General features: G+C 40.7%; 1 protein-coding gene across 3 annotated transcripts in view; it reads left to right on the forward strand.

Moving 5' to 3' along the window:
- The window catches only part of MAP3K14 (mitogen-activated protein kinase kinase kinase 14), a 43423-nt gene that overhangs the window by 17139 nt on the left and 4015 nt on the right, over nt 1–22269 (forward strand). For all 3 annotated transcript variants that reach the window (XM_042476590.1, XM_042476589.1, XM_042476591.1), the window contains 10 exons: nt 1637–1844; nt 2005–2613; nt 6958–7095; nt 9196–9325; nt 10851–10982; nt 11420–11524; nt 14173–14336; nt 15638–15788; nt 18034–18363; nt 21332–21438. In XM_042476590.1, the coding sequence (XP_042332524.1) occupies nt 1637–1844; nt 2005–2613; nt 6958–7095; nt 9196–9325; nt 10851–10982; nt 11420–11524; nt 14173–14336; nt 15638–15788; nt 18034–18363; nt 21332–21438 (2074 nt within the window). The remainder of the gene's footprint in view (nt 1–1636; nt 1845–2004; nt 2614–6957; nt 7096–9195; nt 9326–10850; nt 10983–11419; nt 11525–14172; nt 14337–15637; nt 15789–18033; nt 18364–21331; nt 21439–22269) is intronic.

Here is a 22269-nt window from a genome sequence, read left to right on the forward strand (position 1 = left end):
AAGGATTACAAATTTCAGTTGTAGGAGAAGAAGAGAACTACATTGGATCTAGGATCCATTTTGTACTTTGACTTAACTTCTTGTACTCGAACAGAGTGCTATACCCAATATTCCAATTTAACTAATGTTCATTGCACCAATCTAATGTACAGCACACAAATATTCCTTTAAGGGGATGAGGGTTAAAACAGTGTTCCTGAAAGGTTGCCTGAAGTTTATTGATTATAAGCTTCCGGGAGGACAAGTTGTTCACCATACAACTACAGGGTATAGTTGACTGGATTCTTGGGTACACTTCCAGTTTGTACCTGGTTGACAATCTGCATGATTAACCAATACAACCTGGAATCATATGCAACTTCCTGGGAAATTAATGGGTTTTCTGAAGACTGGAATGTTTAGAATGAGTGATGGAAAAAAGTAAAGTCAGGGAGTGGGTGCAGGAACCAAAACTATGACAGTTTGACAGGAAAATTTTCCCTGACACCATTGAGCCATAGTTGAGGGCTAATTTTATCATATATACTCGACTATAAGTTGACCTCATGTATAAGTCGAGGGCAGGTTTTGGGGGCAAAATTATGGATGTTGATATAACCCGTGGATAAGTTGAGGGTAAAACTTAGGTTCATGCAAAAAAGGACCTAAATGATGAAGCAAAGGAAAACAATGCCAAAGAACCTACAAAATTATGGCAGGCATAACTGCTTTGGCTCACACTAGAGACTGGATGGAAGAGAGAGTAGAGAGAGGTCAGTGCTTCCAGGACAGATTGCACTCTTGCCTTTAATCAGGGGATGGTTCCCTTTTTAATAAGAGTTAAAGAATAGTATTTACACTGACCCGTGGATAAGTCGACCTAGGTTTTGGGGGTCAATTTTTGGACTAACATTTCTAGACTTATAGATGAGTATAAACAGTAATTCATTTTGTGCCATAGTTCTGATAAAAATGCAAAATATTAGGATTGTCCATTTATGGTGGGATGGTAAAAGCAGCACTTGAGGAGCAAAGGGGTACAGTGCCCTCCCAATTAATTTCTCATTGCAATTTGAAGCCATTTTCTACCACATACTCTGTGCTCTTTCAGAATAATTTTATTGGTGTTTTTACATCCTCAAATGATCTCAACCAATACGTAACATACTCAAGACCATTGTGGTCTGCTCACTCTGAATAGACTTTTGACATCTTTGACATTAACTCTCAAAAATGTTGAAAAAGGAAAAGGCATGGTCACCAGGCAGTTTTTTTGGCTAACGGGGAATTTCTCCCCTGCCCATTTTGGGTTTGTGATATGCTCCTTTCCCTTCTTCTTGTTTCTCCCCACCATTTTGTAGCTGGAATGGATTAAACAGCTATGTGTAGGCCCATCTAGCCTTTGCCTTGGCTTCAGTCATGTGGTCACTTCACTACAGGGAGGAGGTGAGCCGAGCAAGCCTTCACAGATCCCTGTGAAGACATTGTGGCCCTCTGGGGGCCCAATGACCATCGGTTGAGAACCACTGTTCTAAAGTCTTATACCTAACTCTGCTTTATACCTCTTGGTTTGTAATGTATTGAAGTCCCTCTCTCTTTTTTATACTTTTTTAAAAAGTTGCAGTCCCCTTGCAATGCATACCTTTTTCTTTGACAGCCGATCTTGCAGCCTTGATCAGATCCCCAACAATGTGGCCCATGCAACTGAGGGAAAAATGGCTCCAGCGTGCTGGAAGAACACACACAGAGGCAGGTCCCGGAAGAAACGACGGAAGAAGAGATCCCACATTGTGTCATCCGAGGGAGCAACCTCCGTAACTCAGAAGCCAAGGACTCCAGAGCAGGAGAGCTGTCTGCCAGTTCAGGTGGGACATCTTCTTTGTTACCTCAAACTGTACCCAGGGAGGATTGGTTCCTAAATATTTGACATAATTTTGCCAGGCTGGTTCAGTAGGGTTTGTATTTTGAGGGCATTTCTGCTCATACGGATTGTGGCTCAGTTATCTCTTACTCCTTCCCTTCCAGGAGAATGATTCATGCTTGGACACCCCTTTCAGGAGCACCACTTGTTATTCGGAGCCACATAAAGATTTGGACTGTGATATCCATTCCATAAAGAAGCCCAGCCATGTATTACCTGCTCACAAGCTGCACTTGGTGAAGAGCCAAACTAAATTAGAATTCCACAAGCTGATTAGTCCTGCTCAGTGCCTGAGCCATTTTTGGAAGTCCCATACTCTAGATAACTTAGTTCCTCAGTCAGAAACACTACACCCTTTCCCTTTTGACCAGTTCCCTCCTTATTTTAATGGCTATGATGCCCTGCTTCCTGACTTGAAACTGGGTCCACTGGGGACATATCTCTTTGATGACCTTTCATGTGTTAGTGGCAAGAGTCGCCTGTCAGAACTGACATTAGAGCAGAGCTTCTCCAAATGCACCCATCAGTCTGTAAAAACCCCACCAGACAAGCTTTCTATGGACGAGTTTCTGGTGGATGCCTTAAAGGGAAATGTAATTCTTGGAGAACCAAGAAATTTAGCTTGTTTGGCCAAGACCTGGAAAGGCGGTGGATTGAGTTCAAAGGTGGACCTTCAAGGGATGGATGAAAATGAAGGTGTACTGCTTATTGAGGTGAGTACTCAGATGCAAAAATGGAGTACTAATTCAGGGTAGATGATACCACATTCTGTAGGGAACCACAGTTCTCAGAATCTGCCAGACAGCAAAATATGTGTATGATCTTCATTGTTAAGCATTAAAAAAGAAACACATCTGCAAATTGTCTATACAAAGGAGCAGTATAAAAACATATAATCTTGGGTGACACCTACATGAGATGACTCATAAAAGTATAACATGGATGCATGAGCCTTCCAGGACCTGCCTTTGAAAAACTGTTTCTCAAAACTAACTAAAAAAGAGGTTGCCAAAGCAAAACTTGGCCTATGAACAGATTACTTGCTTTCTAAAATAGGGAGACTCATGTGAGACCTACCAACATTCTATGAGGCATAACTTTTTGTGGATAGGTCCTTCTGTCCAAAATAAGCAGATCCCACACAATGTAAACATGGGCTAACAGAAAAAATGGATGTGCTGGCTATCCTAGCTAAATTGGGTAGGCCTGGGCAAGAGTTTGCAACACATTTTCTAAAGGGGGAGTTTGAAGCACCTGGGCCCTTTTTAGTTTGGAGAAAGATAGCTGATGAGTAGATTTGATAAGTTTTTAAAATCATGATGGAGAAAGGAGGTAGAAATATATTTTTGCTCCATAGTCATGACATTAGAGCTTCATTCAGCAAAGTGGATTAGTTCTTGATTTAATATGCATAGATATGATACATGACAGAATACATAATTAACTTCTGAAATGCCACCTGATGTGATGATGGTTATTTACCCTCATAGTTTTGAAAAGGATTAGAGAAATTAATTGAATTTAGCGATGTATTTCTAGCATATGAAAAGTAAAGTGGTTAAGTATGCCCTGAAACACAAAATGGCGGGAGGGCATTCTTGAGGAGAGACTGTTGGCTTCATATCCAGCTCTTGTTGTTGTGTGTCTTCGAGTTATTTCTGACTTAGGGCAACTATAAGGTGAGCCTATCACAGGGTTTTCTTGCCATGTTTTGTTCAGAGGGGGTTTACTTTTGTTATCTTCTGAGGCTGAGAGCAATGTGACTTGCCCAGAGTGACCCAGTGGGTTTCCATGGACAAACAGCAATTAGGTCTCCATAGTAGTCTGATGCTCAAAGTACTACATCACACTGGCTTTTGGGGCTTTTAAAAACGTATTTAAAAACAGGATGGTGTACTAGATTGAGCTTTTATATCTTTGAATATGCAACAAGAAACTTGCGCAAGCAAGAAAAGCTGTTGCACGGAACCTGAGTGAAGGTTTGCAATCACTGTGACTTACTCTTGAGTAGACATACATAGATTTGAACTGTGCTTGGCAGGAAGGGCATTTGGCCCTGTCCATTTTGCATTTCTCCTAGCTATTCTTCTCTTAGTTTTGCTCCCGGCTTTTAGCTTCCATGCTCTTTCCATTGGAATGTGTCCACCAAGACTCTTCTCAGATAAGAATTTGGTCTTCATACCTAGGTGTATTATTCTGCAATGCATCAATTGTCTTGTGTCTGCACTGCGGAAATAATCCAGTTTGAAACCACTTTAACTGCCATGACTCAGTGTTATAGAATTCTGGGAATTGTATTTTGTTGTGGCTAAATGTCTCACAAAACTACAGAGCCATGGCATTAAAAGTAACATCAAATTGGATTATTTTCACAGTGCAGATGCAGCCTCTGGTTGTTGTGTCCTTGACCTGGAGAGGTACTTTAATTTAAAGGTGGGAGGGGGGTATATAAAATGGTTTCGGCTCTATAAGCAAAAGATGACCTGTTGTATTTACCACTGAAGCTTGGTTCATTTCAAACATCTATCATAATGGGACCTCCTCACTCATCATTTTATATTATTGGATAAAAAGCAACATTGACATGCAAGACGGAGGTGGGTCTGTTGTCTTTTATGTTGTATGAAAATGCACTGCAAGGAACCATTTCTTCCTCATCTTACACTTTATGGGCTATCTTAGGGTCAAATAGGAGAAATCTTCAAAAATCTTTGGGCCAGCATCCCTTAATAGTGCTTTTTTTTTGAGAGTGTGTTCAAAACAAGTTCTTAGGCTTTCTGGTTGTGATATTTATTTATTTGTTAGAATAGTTCTAGCCCACACTATGTCAATATATCTCAGGCTTCAGTATGGTCAATAGAGTGATTCAGTGTAAAAGCATAAAAGAGCAATAAGTCACAAACCACGGTTAAGTTTCATCACTATAAAGTCAGCACTGATACCCTAGGAAATAAATCAAAATTATCTGAAGTCAGTGAGTCTAAAGGCTTAGAGAAATAGCCAGGCCTTAAGCTGGAACTGAAATGAAAAAGTGTCTGTGACAGCCAGGCTTTGGCAGTGGACATTTTGCAGCTGGTGACATACTGAGCAGGTCCACTCTCATATCTGCACATAATGTGTACAGTAGAGGTGGAACTGAAATTTGCCAGTTTCTGACTGGGGTAGAATTTGGAGTTCCTGACCCCTTGAGAAACTTATGAGGGAATTGAAACAGCAGATTGAAAGATCTTGCAATTTTGTAATTCTCAGGAGAAGCTGCATGGTTTCCTGATGGCTGTAGTTTTCCATCACTGCAGGAAGAAAAATGCCTGAGTATCCTAAAGTTATTGGATGAAAACTTGATTCGTTTTTCTCAACTTTGGTTGGGACTTGAAAAATCCAGCTTTATCATCACTAGTGTACAGTGGGGAAAAGAGGAGAGTGTCCATAGCAAATGTTAATAGTTGGCCCTCCTGATTGGTGGGAGTCTGCTTCCTCTCCCCCATGGATACAGAATATTGCAAGACCACATAGATCTATGGCTGGCATAGCCTCCATGTGTGCAGCTGCCTTGGCATGGCTATGTGCATGTACTGCCATTGACATATATGGGGTGGGTTAGCTGTGGATGGATAGCTAGCCCACTGATACAGCAGGCCCTCTTTATTTAGGTAAGTGTCTACTGTGAGAGGCATTCCCGCAAATATCAAAGTCCCAGCTCCTTTTAGGACTTAAAATCACTACATCTTGAACTTGAACTGGAAGTGTCTTGGCAGCCAGCACAGTTATTTTAAAATCAATGTTATGTCTTTTGTGTGTTCATGTATTTATTAATACATTTATTCCCCACCCTATATCTGAAGAGCTCAGGTCAGCTTACAGTAAAATTCATTTAAAGCAATAAATAGTAACAATAATTTTATAAGATTAAAAATACATTAAATAGTTTATCTGTTTAATCCAGATGGTTAAAACAGTTTTAAATACTACAACCAGAAAGACTGTGCATCCTGGATAAAATCAGTTAGGCTCAAAGGCTTTTATAAAAAGCCATAGTTTTGACATGGTGTTGAAATGATCCCAGTGTTGGTGACAATTGGGCCTCCATTGGGAAGGAATTCAACAGCTGGGATGCCACCACAGAGAAATATATATTCAGTCCTTGGCAATAATCTAGCAACCACAGTCTGTAAATGACTGCAGTTTTGATGTCAGTCTCAAAGGCAATCCAGCTTAGTGCACATTGCAGTACTCTGAACAGGAAATTACCATAGCTGGTGGGCCATTCAAAGTTAGCCAAAATCCTCTTGAGCCACAAGGACACCTTAAATCTTGAGTGGCAACAATGAATCTACCAACACTCCTAGACATTGCACCTGCTCCCTCTGGGAATGTGGAGCCCACTAGACCAGCTTTTTAAATCAGTTCCCAAACCTTAGATCCACCAATCCATGCTTTCTCTCTAGTTCACTTTCAGTTTGTTGTCCTCATCCAGCCCATTGTTGTTGTTTGCCTCCAAGTGATTTTTTTACTTGTGTTGATCCTAAGGTGCAACTATCATAGGCTTTTCTTGGCAAGTTTCTTTGGAGCTGATTTGCTATTGCCATCCTTTGAAGCTGCCAGAGTGTAACTTGGGATCACCCAGTAGGTGAAATTGAATCCTGATCTCCAGAGTCATAGTCCAGTGTTCAAACTACATTACAGTACAGTCAGTCCTCTGTATCCATGGATTCAGGCATCCACAGTTTGAAAATATTTTAAAAATACATAAATTCCAAAAAAACAAATCTTGAGTTTGCCATTTTATATAAGGGAAACCATTTTACTATGTCACTGTATTTAATGGTATTTGACCATCCATGGATTTTGGTATCCATGGAGGATCCTGGAACCAATCCCCAGCAGATACCAAGAGCCCTCTGTATATAAAAAATGGTTTCTGGGATAAAATGGCTTCAGTTCTGAAATGTCTGCCTCTCCCTGCTTTACTTCATACTGCTTTTAGCATTCCCTTAGTTTAACAGACCTCTTTAATTTATTTATTATTTTATTTTATTTTTGGTTCTCTAACTATTTAGAAACTGAAAGCAGTGGACTACGAATACCGTGAGGACATTCACTGGACCAAAAGCCAAGGCTTGCTTGGCACAGGATCTTTTGGGGAAGTGTACAAAATGGAGGACAAGGAGACAGGCTTTCAGTGTGCAGCCAAAAAGGTAATGCAAATGTCTTTGAGCCTAAGCTCCTTTCCTTTTCCTTGGAACTGCTGAGGGCAGCCGGCTGGAACAGTTGCCGCTGTGCCTCTCTGCAGCAACTTGTTTTTCTCGGCTGTGAAGGTCAAGGCAGAAGGCGTTGCCATGGCTGCACCAAACACTGGAATCTCCTGCCATGTGTAGGCGTTGGGTGTAGCAAGCTTTGCTGGAAGGATTGCTCTTGTACAAAGTCCAAAAGACAGCCCTTTGTGAAAAGCTTACATTATTCCCTTAAGAGCAAGTGGTAGCAGAGTGGATGTACAAAGTTAGAAAAATACTAGTCTTTAATCTGGCAACTGGAATGACATTTTCCGGCTACCAAGATTGCAGGAGAATTCCTTCAGTTAATTGATTATATAGCTCACTATGATACAGTACTTAGTCCAACACTTTCAGTGTTAGCTGATCTATCTATATTCATGCTTTCCCCCAACACACCTGAAATGACATTTTCTGGCTACTGGGATCGTGGGAGAATTCTGTCAGCAATTTGATTATACAGCTCACTGTTATACTTAGCTCAACACTTTCAGTGCTAGCTGATCGATCTTTATCCATGCTTTCCCCCAACATAACTGGTTTTGGGTGGTCCCCCATTCAGGTACTGTCCAGAGTCAAGGCTGTTTAACTTCAACAGCGAAACCGCATCAAGCACTTTCAGATTGTGTTTATCCATGCTGGAACTGAGCCCAAGTGAACTGTAGGAAGAGAAGTGTGGGGATCTCAAGTGACAGAATGGCATTTCTCTGGTGTGGCTATATTTTAAGGCACTGGTTGTAGACTGAATTATCTGCCACTTTCTTTAAAGATCTGTTCCTCACTTCTCTGTGTACTCCTTCTTCCTGTCTCATAGTCTCATCCAGACTCATTTGAATTATTATGCAGCAGCAAGCATGCAAGTGACTCATATTTTCCTTCAGCAGATTTTGTACTTGTCCAGTCTAAATACTATCTGCTTTCACTTTAACCTTCCTCTTCTCTTGGCCAAGACTGTGGGTTTTTGTTTTTTATTCTTGCATATAACACACAAACTGTATTTTAAATGTCTGTGTCAAAGAAAAACTGGTAATCTTAATGCTACTTTGAAAAGTTAGCTTGCATTACTGGGATTCCTGTAGATTCTTACTTGCCTGCCATCTTTGTTGCTCAGACAACCCATTACTTACTTGAGACCTACAAGCAAAAGTTTTGAAATTCAGCTCCCTATCCCCAGTCCTCATAGTTTCCTTGGTCTTCCATCTTCCGATGCTTCTTTGGCTCTCAGCTTCCTGCCAGAAACCCACATCCTTTCCTTTTCGGAAGCTTTTTGAAGATTCTCATGAACACCATCTTCTTAACTTTTTTTGTTAAAAAATGCAACCCTACTAGCTGTTTCATCAGCTCTCTGCTTTTCATTTCTTGTCAACTTTGGCTTTTTAAATCTACCCTGACTGTTCCAGACAGTTTCTTAGCCACCCCAATTCTTTTTTCTTGCTTTATAAGCATCCCACCCCCAGTCATTTTTTCTCCTAAATTTATTGCCTTTCCTCCCACTTTTCCCCCAGCTTCTGATTCTCCTACACTTGGCTTGCATTTTGGTTTCTTAATTGCCCACAGACCCATCTCTTAACATCCTGGCAGCACCATCCCTCTCATTTTGCCAGTCCTCCACTTTCGTACCTATCCATTCAGTTTCTTCTGTCCCCTCATCCAGCATGAGGGTTTCTTCTCATTCAAACTCACCCTTCACTTCATTTAGTGAAGCAGATGCTGGACAGGAGTGGTGCTACTCAAAATGATGACACTCGAACCAGTGCCAGTTCCTGAGCCATTGACTGCCAATCCCTGGTAGGTTTCCAGGAGAGAGAAAAACAGTTATCGTCAATGAGCACGAATATGATGTTGGTCCTGGCCCACTGGGAAAAAATAATTGCTGATCCTCCAAAACAGATAACCTAAGAAGCACTGGCCTAAAGGATGCTACTTTATGAGTCTGTGATACAGTGGAAGCCATTGTTTTCTCTTACAAGCCAATGAGAACCTTTGTATCAAAGGAATCATTTTGTGTTACTATTCACTTTCTAGATGCGACTTGAACACTTCCGTGCAGAGGAATTAACATCATGCACTGGATTGATGCATGCCAATGTCTTGCCATTATACGGAGCAGTCAAAGAAGGCTTCTGGGTTACTATCTTCATGAAGCTAATGGAAGGTATGTGATCAATGACAGCAGAAAGTGGTATGATTAAAAATAATTTAATTATAATTAAACAGCAATGATTAATAAGCTACTGCATAGGCAAAGTAACAAATCCTGACCTGGAAATAGGTTGACCAGATGAGCATTCAAGCAAGCTTACACATTAATTGACTTGAGTTATTTAGTGACTTCTGGAGTCCCATCTACTTATGGAACTATTAAATACCAAAATACCTGGAGTGGGATCCTCACTATGCTGACAATGCTTTAAACTGCAGACTATTAAGTTTAATGGGGAAGAGATAGAAATGGAGTTCCAGTCCTTTTCTTAAACCTTATTTTTCTTGTCTATCATTGAAACACAGACTCAGTAACCTCAGCAACTCTGCCCAGATGTACTGGCAACTCAGCCCAGATGTACAGCCCAGATTACCTACTAATCAAGTTTTTTTAGTTTCAATTGTAGATTAGTTGTTACCGTCAATAACCAGCATTCAAGTCTGCTTATCTGGCTTTGCCACTTCTTTGTTCACAAAAAGAGTGAGAATTCCTTAATAGACCTTTGAGGTTCTCACAGTCTATAATCTGAGTGTGCCTATCCCCCCCCCCCCCCACCATTCCATGCTTCCAAAACATAGCTCTTTTTTCCCACAGGACCTGATGAAAACCATTGAAGATCTAGCTAGGCTTTACATGCATTAACCCTACTCTTGGAATCAGCATCTTGATGAGACATAAACTTGATGGAGTATTGGCAGCTTACTGGAGTTAATCCTGCATTTTTATCAGTAAAAGCAAGCCACCTTAGAAATCTAGTTTTCTCCTTGTGTCATTTTCTTTTCCATTCCATTTTACCTTCTAAAACCTGTGGCTGACATCTACAATTGATCTTTTTACCCTAGATTTAATCTCAATATTGGGAATTTCTAAGGAGAGCAAAAGGTGAATGTTCATTTCTTTTCCTAGAATCATAGAATCATAGAGTTGGAAGAGACCGCAAGGGCCATCCAGTCCAACTCCTTGCCATGCAGGAAGTCTCAACCGAAGCATCCCCGACAGATGGCCATCCAGCCTCTGTTTAAAGACCTCTAAGGAAGGAGACTCTACTACACTCTGAGGGAGTTTGTTCCACTGTTGAACAGCCCTTACTGTCAAGAAGTTCCTCCTAATGTTGAGGTGGAATCTCTTTCCCTGTAGCTTGCATCCATTGCTCCGGGTCCCAGTCTGTGGAACAGCAGAAAACAAGTTAGCTTCCTCCTCTTTAAGGCAGTCCTGCCCATCTGATTGACCACTGTGCGGGAATAAGCCATTGGCCTGATCCATTAGGGCTTTTCTTATGAGAACCAGAAGGTATGTTGTTGCAGTCTGTCCTGGAGTGATGGAATGATATTTCAGGGAATAGAGAGAGAAACTGTGTGAGTTCACTGCACATAGACTGGAAAAGATCATTATCATTCATTAGAAATGCTTACATGTTTATAGGTCTTCACTTATAACCACTTTAATGAACTATAGTGAAGTGTGTTCTTTCTTGCAGGTGGGTCACTTGGTCAGCTACTTAAGCAGTGTGGTTATTTGCCAGAGGACAGAGCCCTTGATTATCTGAGCCAAACATTAAAAGGCTTGGAGTACCTTCACACTCACAATATCCTTCATGGAGATGTAAAAGGTATGTGCATTGTTAATGAATTGACCTCTGGGTGGTACAGTGTTTTTCCCAGAGTGGGATTATTTTCTGCTGCTCCTGAAAGGCCATTTGTGAGGAGCACTGTTTTGCTGAGAGTTTGTTACATTTCTCATTGAGATGGACAACGTCTGCTTGTCTTTGACTCTAGATTGTAGTTGGCAAATCTCATTGTTGAATACTCTGTTATATATTTTTTTAAATCATTAAAGAGGATATTCTCTTTGATATGCTAATTTGTGATGATGTGCCTAGATTTGTTCTTCTATAGAGGAGCATTCAGTCATGTTAAGCTCTACCTGGAGTTCAAAATTGTACACTTCAGCAGTATGCTGACCATCTAAGGGAAGAACTAGGTCTTGTCATTGTGACACACTTGTACTCTGGTGGCAAGTAATAATTGTAATATTTTCTTTCATCAGCTGACAATGTTCTCTTATCTGGTGATGGAAACCATGCTGTCCTATGTGATTTTGGTCATGCAGCTCACCTTCACCCAGATGAGATGGGGAATTACTTGATGACAGGTATGTTACAGCAGATTCTAAAAGGCCAAAACATTGGCCTGTTACAGACTGCCAAAATAAAGCTGCTTCGGATCTCTTTGGAGGTATGCTATTTAAGTGATGCATGGGTCCTAAGAGTCCAGAGGTCGCGCCAAAGCCACACTCCATTCCTAAGCACTGGAGTGCAGCTTTGGTGCAGCTTCCGGATTCTTAGGATGCATGCATCATTTAAACAGCATACCTCCAAAGAGACCCGAAGCAGCTTTATTTTGGCAGTCTGTAACAGGCCATAGTTTTTAATTCCCAAAGCTAACCTTAAATAAAAATATCCAGAGTATGGTTGTCTGCCTACTCTCCCTATTAGAATTCTTGTACTGATATCTGACACCATCCCAGTCCTAACCACACTATGTCACTCTCTTTCCCCGGTATTATCTTATAGTATAATCAGAGCTGTATGGAATCCATATTTTTTTAAAAAAAATCTGTGCCCCAAAAGCTGGAATCCAGTCTTTATGAAATGTGCAGATTTAGCTGTTCTGTATTAACATTTTGTCATTTTGCTAGCCATGAGATGGAAGAGCATTGAAAAGTTATCTCCCAACCACTGGGAGTTTTTATTCGGCCATCCCTTGACTCCTGAAATTTTAGAAAACATTGTTGTGCACTTTTAGATGCTTCCTTACAACTGTAAGGACTTGACCTTTGTTTTTAAAATAAGAACAATAATAATGCTTAATATTGACATAGAAGTTCTAAAATGCTCAAAGTGCTTCATATATATTATCTTCTTGAAAACCTTACACAGTATTAATATACTTTTTTTTCAAACAGTTGAGACTAATAGAAATGTGGCTTATTTAAGACCACTGAATGAAGTTGTGGCAGAGGTGTGATTTGAACTGGGGAATGTCTGATTCGTACCTCTCTCCTCTACACAATTTATTAAACAAACTCTTATTGCCATCTATTCCCTTCTTGAGATCTTGCATCAAGAGACATGCATGTATGATATAGTTACATCTTTGTAGCTATCTCTCCCCCAACACAGCTTGAAAGCAGTGCAGCTTCCCCTTCCATGGCCATTTACACGTTGTTGGAGAGCAGGAAGTAATCACTAGGGATGTGTCCACCTATTTTCATGCAGCTGGATGTGCTGCAACAGGTATCTACAAAAACTTCTGAGGGTCCTCAGGAAGCCCTTACAGATGGTTCTTGCAGACGTCCAGCTACAGAGAAATAGCTGCGTACATCCTTACTGATTATCTCTGCTTTCCAACAACATGTTGTTGGCTTTTGGGGGGCAGTTGTGCAGCTTACAAGACGGCTTTTTTTTGGGGGGTGGTTGTTCCATGGCTGGACCTTCAACATCTGCAACAAAACAAAAACGTGAGTAGAAATGATGACTTGCCGCATCATAACTCACTAACAGGATGCCATTTGCTGTTGTGATGCAGTTCACAACTGCATACAATATACAACTGAAGCTGGTACGTGTGGGTGCCGGGCCCCCTCAACTCAGCCCATAGTAGGCCAGGGTGCTGCCTGCACACAAGGCAGGCTTTGCAGGCCTCAGCAGAGGCCTGGGGAGCCGGCACACGTAGGCACTAGGCCCCCCCCCAGTAGGTTGAAGTTTAAAAGTTTTTTAAATTTTTATTTGGTATGCATTGGAAGAGGGGTAGTCTTATATGTCGAGTATACATCAAACTATATTTTAACTGGAAAAGTTGGGGGCTTGTCTTATACGCCCAGTCGTCTTATACGCCGGAAAATATGGTACCTGGAACAAAGGATATTAAATATTTTCTTTTTAGTAAAAGACTTAGTCTTATTAGGTCCATAATTCTTAATGTATTTTACAAGTTTTAAGATCAGACTGAAAAACAGGGAATATTTAATGGTTTTTCTTTGAAATCACTCCAGATTTTTCTCACTATTATGAAGGAAAATGGGAATGGGGAAGGGAGACACTTTCACAAAGCACCAGGCAGTCTGTTGCCAGTCCTAAAAATAGAGGTCAGGGCTCTCTCTCAACTTTGTACTCTTTTGAAGGATCATGGAGCACTTGTACCATTATGGGACTGAAAAAGATGGCCCAGTAAAGCTGCCTTATGTGCAGCATGGGGGCATGGTATTTAGATACCATTCACCCCAAAACATCTTGAAACCTCCCAGCTGTTCAAGATGCACTGGCGGTGCAATGTTTGTATGCCACATACTGCTGGAGCAGCTTGCAGCTGGCTTCAGGCTGCTGTGGAGTGGGAAAAGCCAGCTTTTGCCAGCCAAAAAAGGAGCAGATCTTTGCTGTTCCTTTTTCAACTGGCTTCAAGGCAGATTAGGACTGCGGCATGTGGGGTGGGGGCGGCTTGAAGCTGCCTCTTCTGAGTAGTATGTTTCATCCCTTAGTGAAGTAGATTTGGGCTGAGAGATCATGATTTGCTCAGAGATTCCATGAGTTTTGTAGCTGAGCAGGGATTTAAGATCATGTTGGATGCTTGTGCCCAATACTACATTTTATTGTATTCACTACATTGTCCTAGGTCTCCATTTAGGGTCCAAATCATATGCAGTAGCACTGGAGCTTTTAAGAACTCTCTGAGCATGGTTGTATCCATGTAGCAGATCCCACCAAGACCTTAGAGAGCAGATCTCCCCTGTTGCATTTCCAGGGGAATATGTTCCTGGCACAGAAACCCACTTAGCCCCTGAAGTGGTGATGGGAAAACGCTGCGATGCCAAGGCAGATGTCTGGAGTAGCTGCTGTATGATGCTGCATTTGCTGAATGGCTGCCACCCTTGGGTCCAATATTACAATCACCCTCTGTGTCTCAAGGTAAGCTGCATGCTAGTGAATAGCAAATAAAAAAGAATGAAGAAAAAGAAATGCCCTGCTCTAGTGGATGACCTATTTAATAATAGAATTGTTGTGGCATGAGCTTTCATTGTCAAGAGCATCCTTCATCAGATGCATCAACGGTGTCCTCAGTCAACAGATATATTATAGGCATAGAAGATAAAACTTTAAATATTAAAGCCAAAGGGCCATGAAATGTAAGATTTACAGTAAAGAATAGAGTAGTACTTTCATAACAGGAATAATTGTTGATAATCCTTGCTTATGACTTGCTTATGTAATGGTCTGCAAAAGCTTTTGATAACAATATAGTGATCCACATAGCGAAAAGGTTAGTAAACCTGCTGTAGATATTTTTTTGTTCTGCGGCTCCAATCTGCTGATCAATTTGGTTGCCATTTCTACATCTTTGAAAGTTCTACACCACCTTTTTTGAGATGGGGCAACTATAATCATACACACGTCCAAATATTCCAGGTACCAGTACCTCTGAAAAGGTCAGTTCAGGCCTTGATAGTTGTCTCATCTCTATCACAGTGAAGATGAAATCAAAGGAAATTTTCAATAATGAAGCAGAAGGAGGAAAAAGTCTAACATTCATTTCAGAGTGGGGTCTTTATTGCCAGATGTGAAATGTACATACATCAAAACTATGTATGCAAAACTGAAATTCTTTAAATTTCATACAGCCCTCATTCCCAATTACCATTGAACATGTATTAAGAACATACTTAGAGACAGCCACAAATCTGTTAATCTAAAAACAGATTCTTAGGATTGATATTCTATTTTATGAACATACTTTGTTTAAATCAACAGTGAGTAACCTGGGGCCTGTCACATGATTCTGGCCTCAGTCCTGTCAGTCTTAGTTCCAGAGGCCACTGAGTGCAGTAACAATCAGAAAGCCTCAGGTTCTGCTGTGTTAATTTAAATATTTCTACTCTGGTGCTGATTTTTAGGAATATATTAAAGCAAAAAAATGCTTCTATGAAAAGTACCTTTCCTATATATAACCACAAGTGATCAACAATAGAAGAGAGGAAGATGGCAAGCTTCTTGTCTGCTGGGGTAGGGGGAGGCATCCTTTTGGAGCTTGCTGTAGAAAAGAATTGCTGTCTTCCTCTTGTCCCTAGTGGGACTTCCCACCCCATCCTAAGAATATGACGGTTCCCCAGCCACGTTGCTGACTGATACTTACTAGTCTGTTTCTGCTTAGAGGGACTTTGCTGTTTCTTGAATCTCATCAGTTCTGTACTCCCCATGTTTCTACATTGCAGATAGCCAAAGAACCACCTCCCCTGAGAGAAATCCCCTCCTCCTGTCATCCATCCACTGCTCATGTCATTAAGTCTGGCCTTGAGAAGGAGCCAGCCAAACGTGCCTCAGCAGAAGAATTGAGACTGAAGGCCAACACAGCACTTGAGAATGGTGAGAATATGACGCATCTCTTTCAAAAAGCTGTAGATAACTGGAGCCAGGTTCTTGCATCTCTTCAAGTTGTTTCTGACTTACAGTGAGTGTAATGTGAATCTTGGTGTATTTTTGGCAAGGTTTGTTGAGAGAGCATTTGCCATTATCTTCCTCTTAGGCTTGAAAAAGTGTGACTAGCCCAAGTAGATTTCCATGAGATTTAAACCCTGGTCTCTTAGAGTCCTAGTTCAGCACTCAGACCACTACACTATACTGACTCTAGATCCTTAATCAGTAAAAAAACAAAACTCTAGTTGTTGCCATACAATGTGATTTTTGCTCTTACTGCTCTGAAATGCTGGTATGATTGAATTTAATAGGGCTATTTAGAAGTCATTGTTTGGTAGATCTACTTGTTCTAAAGTGAGTTGGAAGAGGATTAAGGTGTTATATCCCATTGTAAAATGTGAACAGAATCCTGTTACTGACATGTGTACATAACCCAGGGTTACATGTCTGGTTTGAGACTGTGTGTAACAAGCTATGCAGTATCTCCTTGTGCAGTGTCCAAACCAAATACAGCTATCAAGTGCTGGGGTGTTACCGCAGCCATTTACTGGCCACTAGGAGGCAACCAGACAGCTCCTGTTCTAGCTGCAGTTTATCATCTGGAGGAAGAAAAATGAGATCACTCTTCCTGCATATCTTTACACACAGTTTGCTATAGGAACTTGGTTCCATCTATTGATCTGGAAGGATATCCCCATTGGTCACTTTCTGAGGACTAAAGTTCCCAGATTCTTCCCCTCTTGCATGACCATTGGATGATGTATTCCCCCCCCCCAAAAAAAACCCAACCTTTTCCCATATTCAGGATTGGTTATGCCATTTTGCTATTCCTAGAATGTGATATTATAAATCTGTTTTGCATCTACAAAGCACACAGAGACAACTCACTGAGCCATCTATGTGTGCTCCTTCAGATAACAGCTTTCTTGCCCAGATATTACTCCCTCTCAGTAAGGCTTTGGTTTTGTCTCATGTTTTTAGTGCACTTGTGAGATAATTTGTGGTTAGAGCTACCATTTTGAGAAAGAAGGAGAAGAAGATACCAGGTCACACTATTTTTCTCTGGCTTAAAGGAGTGTGTGATATACTGTGTGCACTTGCATGAGTGTAGTACATTGGGCTGACTGTGGTCATTGCACAGTGTGCAGACTGTGCAACAGAGCTTCTGCCACTGTCTGTTGAATTTGTATGATATGCAGTGCCAAGTTTTTCACTTCATGTGTGCAGTCATCAGTCCATATGCATACATCTCTTTCCTGAATTCAGGCCCTTGTTTGGTTAACATTATTTTTTGAAATGCAAAGACATTTAGGCATTTTATTATCAACTAACTTGGAAAAATACATTTGGTTCCTGTAGTTGAAAATGTGCAGTACATAATTCTACCAGCTTCTGTAATGTATAGAATAATTTATTTATGTTTTTATTCATTTGTTTATTGTCTCTCAGCCCTTCAGAACCCCTACACAATGCACAACATTAAAAAAAACCAGCTGCAAGCGTTCTTTAAAACAAATCAAAGCAATATCTTTTTTAAAAAAACTAGTTTTAATAACATAACCATAGTTAAAACACTTCAGAAGCTATCCAAAGTACATACAAAACAATGTGGACCTGGCTGCTGGTTGGTAATCCTTGGTAGGGAATCCCATTGCCAAAATGCTGGTACTGAAGAAGTCTTGTCTCAACCTAATTCTGTTCATGCCCTTGATTGTTGTAGATACTGGAAAGATAACAAAATCTTGTTCCAAAACAGCATTGCTAGTCTTCCCTTGGTAAAAGGGAAGTAAAAGAAATGATTCACTTGTAGAAATGGTAGGTAAAGCTATGCTACAACACTGTTCTTCCCCTAAGACAAGGGGGGAAAATTTGTTACCTTTGGTGTGCTGCTTCCATCAGCCCCAGCCATTATAATATAATATTTATTTTATTTTATATTTTAATTTATATTTTATTTATATTGTGGCCAAAGGGGAGTAGCTGCAGGACCACAGCACCCAGAACCTTGTCACAGGACATATTTTCCACTCTTTTTAATTGGTCTTCATAGGGAATAGGTAAGATCTGACTTTTCGCTTTATATTTTGCAGATTAATCACCTCAAGTAAACCTGGGCAATGACTCAAGAACAGTATTGCTGCTTCCAGCCCACTCCCCCCTTGTAATCTGACTTTTTGTCATTGTCCTTTTGCAGTGGGAGGCTTGAAGAGTCCTTGGAGAGGTGAATACAGAGAACCCAGATGTCTACAGAAGGTGCAAGAAACTAAGTTATCAGAACCACCATTGTCAACATTTGAGCCTCCTGGTAGCATGAAGCCATTGGTCAGAAGCCCCAGCCCATCATTCCCCTTACAGGTCCTGATGGAGAGAAACCAATTTGTCCACCCAAGTGCATGTAGGGAATTACTATGGCCATCTGACTCCCTTCAGCCTTCTTTCCCAGCTCCTCTCAGCACCAAGAAGGGCAGCTTCATGGAATGGAAAACTGCTAACTTAGAACATGACCTTCAGCAGCTGGAGTTCGGTAATGATGGATCAACTTATCCTTCTCTTTAAAATTCTCTTTTTTGGACATCTTATGATCTAGTTTTGTCAAGTCATTTGTGAAACTTCCCACACCCCTAGAAAGCCTTTCAGTTTCAAGTGCTTATATTTGTTTCTTACAATTTGGGAAAGCAAATGTGGTATTTTTAAGTTTGAAAGGGATGGTGGTGAATGTAATCCTGATGTGAAAAGTGAATCCAGATGGGTCAGTGGAACACGATGATTAAATGGACCCAAAAAAAGAAGCTCAAAATACTAAACAGCTTTCCCATGAAGGTAATCAAGCATATCAGGGTGTTAAAGCAACCAAGATTTCTCATGAAGTGAGCTGTATGGTATTAAGATTCTATTATCTTTCCTGAATCTAACAAATGGCATGCTGATGGATTGAGAGGGTGTGTCTGTTGCTATTACAGTTGCTAATGTCTATACCACAAAGTTGTAAAAGTTTGCACCACAAAACTGTAAATCAGCAGGGTGGGGGTGTCATTTTATGCAGAGAAGCAGTTGCAGTGGATGTTGAATCTTCCTTTGTACCTTTTCCCTCTAGAACAGTACTGGGAATCGTGTGGCCTTACAGACGTTGTTGAACTGTAACTCCTCGCAGTCCTTGCAAGCATAGCCAATGGTGAGGAATGCTGTGAATTACAGTTCAACAACATCTGGAGGATGGCATGAGTCTCACCCCTGCCCTATGTATACTTTTGTCTTGTGTTGGAGCTGAAGTAAGGATAGTCATGTGGGAGAGGGAAATTGAAGTGCCCAAGCCTCTCCTTCCTTCATGAATCCCTCCCACCGCATCCAAACACACACCCTGCAGCTGCTCAGTGTAACTCATGGGCTGAGATGCAGGGTACAGTTCCATTACAGGTGAGTCTCCCTTATCCAGAATTCCAAATTTCCAAAATCCAGAATTGTCCAGATGGGTAACTGAAATAGTGACACCTTTGCTTTCTGATGGTTCAGTGTACACCAACTTTGTTTCATCCACAAAATTATTAAAAATATTGTACATAAAATTACCTTCAGCCTATGTATATGAGGTATATACGAAACATAAATGAATTTCATGGTGTGACTTGGATCCCATCTCAGAGAAAAAAATATGAAAATGTACCAATATGTGGGGGGGGGACCAAAATCAAAAGACTTCTGGTCACATGTTGGATAAGGAGGACTCAACTTGTATGTCTTTCTAGCTCTGGATCCTGACTCATCCTGCAGGCTTAAAGCTCTTGAGAAATAAGTAACCTCCTAATTCAAACACAAGAAGAATACATTCCAAGTTATCATGCTTTCCAGGCACTGAACCAACATATGTCCTCTCAATGTATTTATCTCATCCTTCTAAGAATCACTTTGTTCTGCTGGCTATCACAGCATCCTAGTTAAAGCTGACTTTAAAACAACCCATGAACATGAAGATGAGCTTGTGAATCTGAGCTCCACAAGACTATAGAGTGAAGGCAGAAGGAGCAAATGTAAGATTAAAAGTGAGGAGAAGGCTGGGACAAAATTTGAAAAAGTTACTCCCAAAATCCTCCAGCTTGTTGCCAAACTGTCTGGGGAATTTGGGGACCTGTAATTTAAAATGTAACTTTTGTAGGCTCTGAGTAGTATAGAATGGAGGCTGGAATTAAGCTCCACATCAAACCAACCTTCTACATAGACCTTTTGTGGGTTTTTCGGGCTATGTGGCCATGTTCTAGATTAGAAGAGTTTATTCCCGACGTTTTGTCAGCATCTGTGGCAGGCATCTTCTGAGCATGCCTTCTACATTTGCTGCTCAAGATGGAGGATAGAGTACTCTGGGAAGCATTAGATGCAATGCAAGGAAGTGTGGGAACTTTCACCAATTCTTAGGTGTAAATCTGACTTGTTTGTTCCTGGACAGAGGATTTTCTTTTTAGTTTTGCATACAATGTAATAGTATATTTTTGGCACTAAGTATAAAGTTGATTGTGGTAGTCAAGCTACATTGAAAAGAAGAGGAAGACAGAGCTTTCAAACTGTTCTTGAAGTTCCTTTAAAGCTTCTCAGATGTTCCTTAATGAGAGGATGAGCCAAATGAGCAAATTCCCTGGAAAGACAGCTTGCCGATCACTACCTGTCTTCCTCTGTGTCTGCTTCCAAATGTGGAGGCTTATCTTGCTCACAATCAGAAGGGTATATGCAGCTGGCTGTTCCATCTTTTCATCCTTAATAAAATTTCTGCATTAAGAAAAAAGATGGAGCAGATGTTGGGGAAAAAATAGGAAAAGTACAAGATGGTAAGAATTTCATATTCACCTCTGTAAATTAGGAATGACAATGGTGCATTGGAAGCTTCAGCTGGAAGCACCCTGCAATGAATGGCCCCCAAGACTGGTTGAATATGGATGGCCACATCATCAGTTCAAGCCAGGACATAAAAAGACCAAGGATGCTTCAGTAGCACCCTATGTAGACACCTTTCTGAGATCTAGAGACATAATATGGAACATACATGAAAGTTAGTTTGGAAACGTCTCTTGAAGACAGAAAAATGTTGAAAATCGCTGCTTTAGGCAAAGTGAATGTTACTACTTTTGAAATCCATTTTTCTTGGGGAGTTGAATAACAGGGCTTAGCTTAGCTGATGCCCTTGTCTTGTTCTACTAAGACAGAGCACTTATTAAAAAGTGTATGCCTGCCCCTCATGTTTTGAATGCATGTTTATGAGCAAGGTACTGTGAAAATGAGAGAAGACTAAATAAGCCAGATGTAACTGGTTATTAGAATTAGTAGATCTGACAGCTGAGAAGAGATAACACTTGAATGGGACAAATTTATTTATTTATTTTCAGGCACAATATATGTATTGTGAACTTCAGTGAGGATTCCTTTTTCAATTTTTAAAAACCTTTAAAGTAAGAGCATATGCAGTCTTGGGTTTCTGTTTCTAATCTGCTCTCCTCTTCTTTCCTCAGAGCTGATTCTGAACAGTCTCTCTCAGCCCTTCTCTCTGGAGGAGCAGGAACAAATACTTTCATATCTCAGCTTGGACAGCTCCCTCCCATCAGATGCCAGTGAGAAGGCAAGTACTAGAGGACAGGCACTTGCTGCTTCCATGCGGCATCCCCATGCTAAGTTTCAATATTTGACCAGGAAATCCCAGGAACATCTCCTGGCCCTGAGTGGTGAAAACAGGGGTGGTGAAAGTTTGCCCCATGGATTACAGGTGGCTCCTGGGCCCCACTTGCAGTCCCTAAAGACCACCAGTGCTCCAAAGCCCTGCAGTCCCCTAGTTTTTTTTTTTTAAAATGGCATTATTTGCAGGCCATTGCCATTCCAAACTACTGTATATACTCATGTATAAGTCTAGAAATTTGAGTCAAAAAATTGACTCAAAAAATCTGGGTCGATTTATCCATGGGTCAATGTAAGTGCTGTACCTTAACTCAAAAGAAGATCCATCTCCCTCTCTGAGTAGAGTGGCAAAATGTAAGAGCTTAGTCCATCTCGGGAGAACCTAAAAGAAGCAACAAACACCTCTATTCTCTCCACTGTGGTGCTGCTTTTGGCCTTTTTGAATGGCCAAAAGCACTGGAAAATAGCAGCATTGGTACATACAAATATGTGAAAACTTGCAAAATGCTTCCCATCCTCATTGATGCTCCATCACCTCCAATACCTGTGTTTTCCTTCTCATAATGACAACAGGAAGTGATACAATACCACTTCCAGTCACCATTTTGAGAGGGACTCTTGTAAGCCACTCTAATAGCCTTTAGGGCTGAAGGGCGGGGTATAAATACCAATAATAATAATAATAATAATAATAATAATAATAATAATAATAATAATAATAATAATAATAGCATCCTGAAGGGGTTCCTGGAGGGAAATTAAATTATTGTTTTCCAGC

Source organism: Sceloporus undulatus, chromosome 6, assembly GCF_019175285.1.
Source record: "Sceloporus undulatus isolate JIND9_A2432 ecotype Alabama chromosome 6, SceUnd_v1.1, whole genome shotgun sequence".
NCBI classification, from domain to species: domain Eukaryota; kingdom Metazoa; phylum Chordata; class Lepidosauria; order Squamata; family Phrynosomatidae; genus Sceloporus; species Sceloporus undulatus.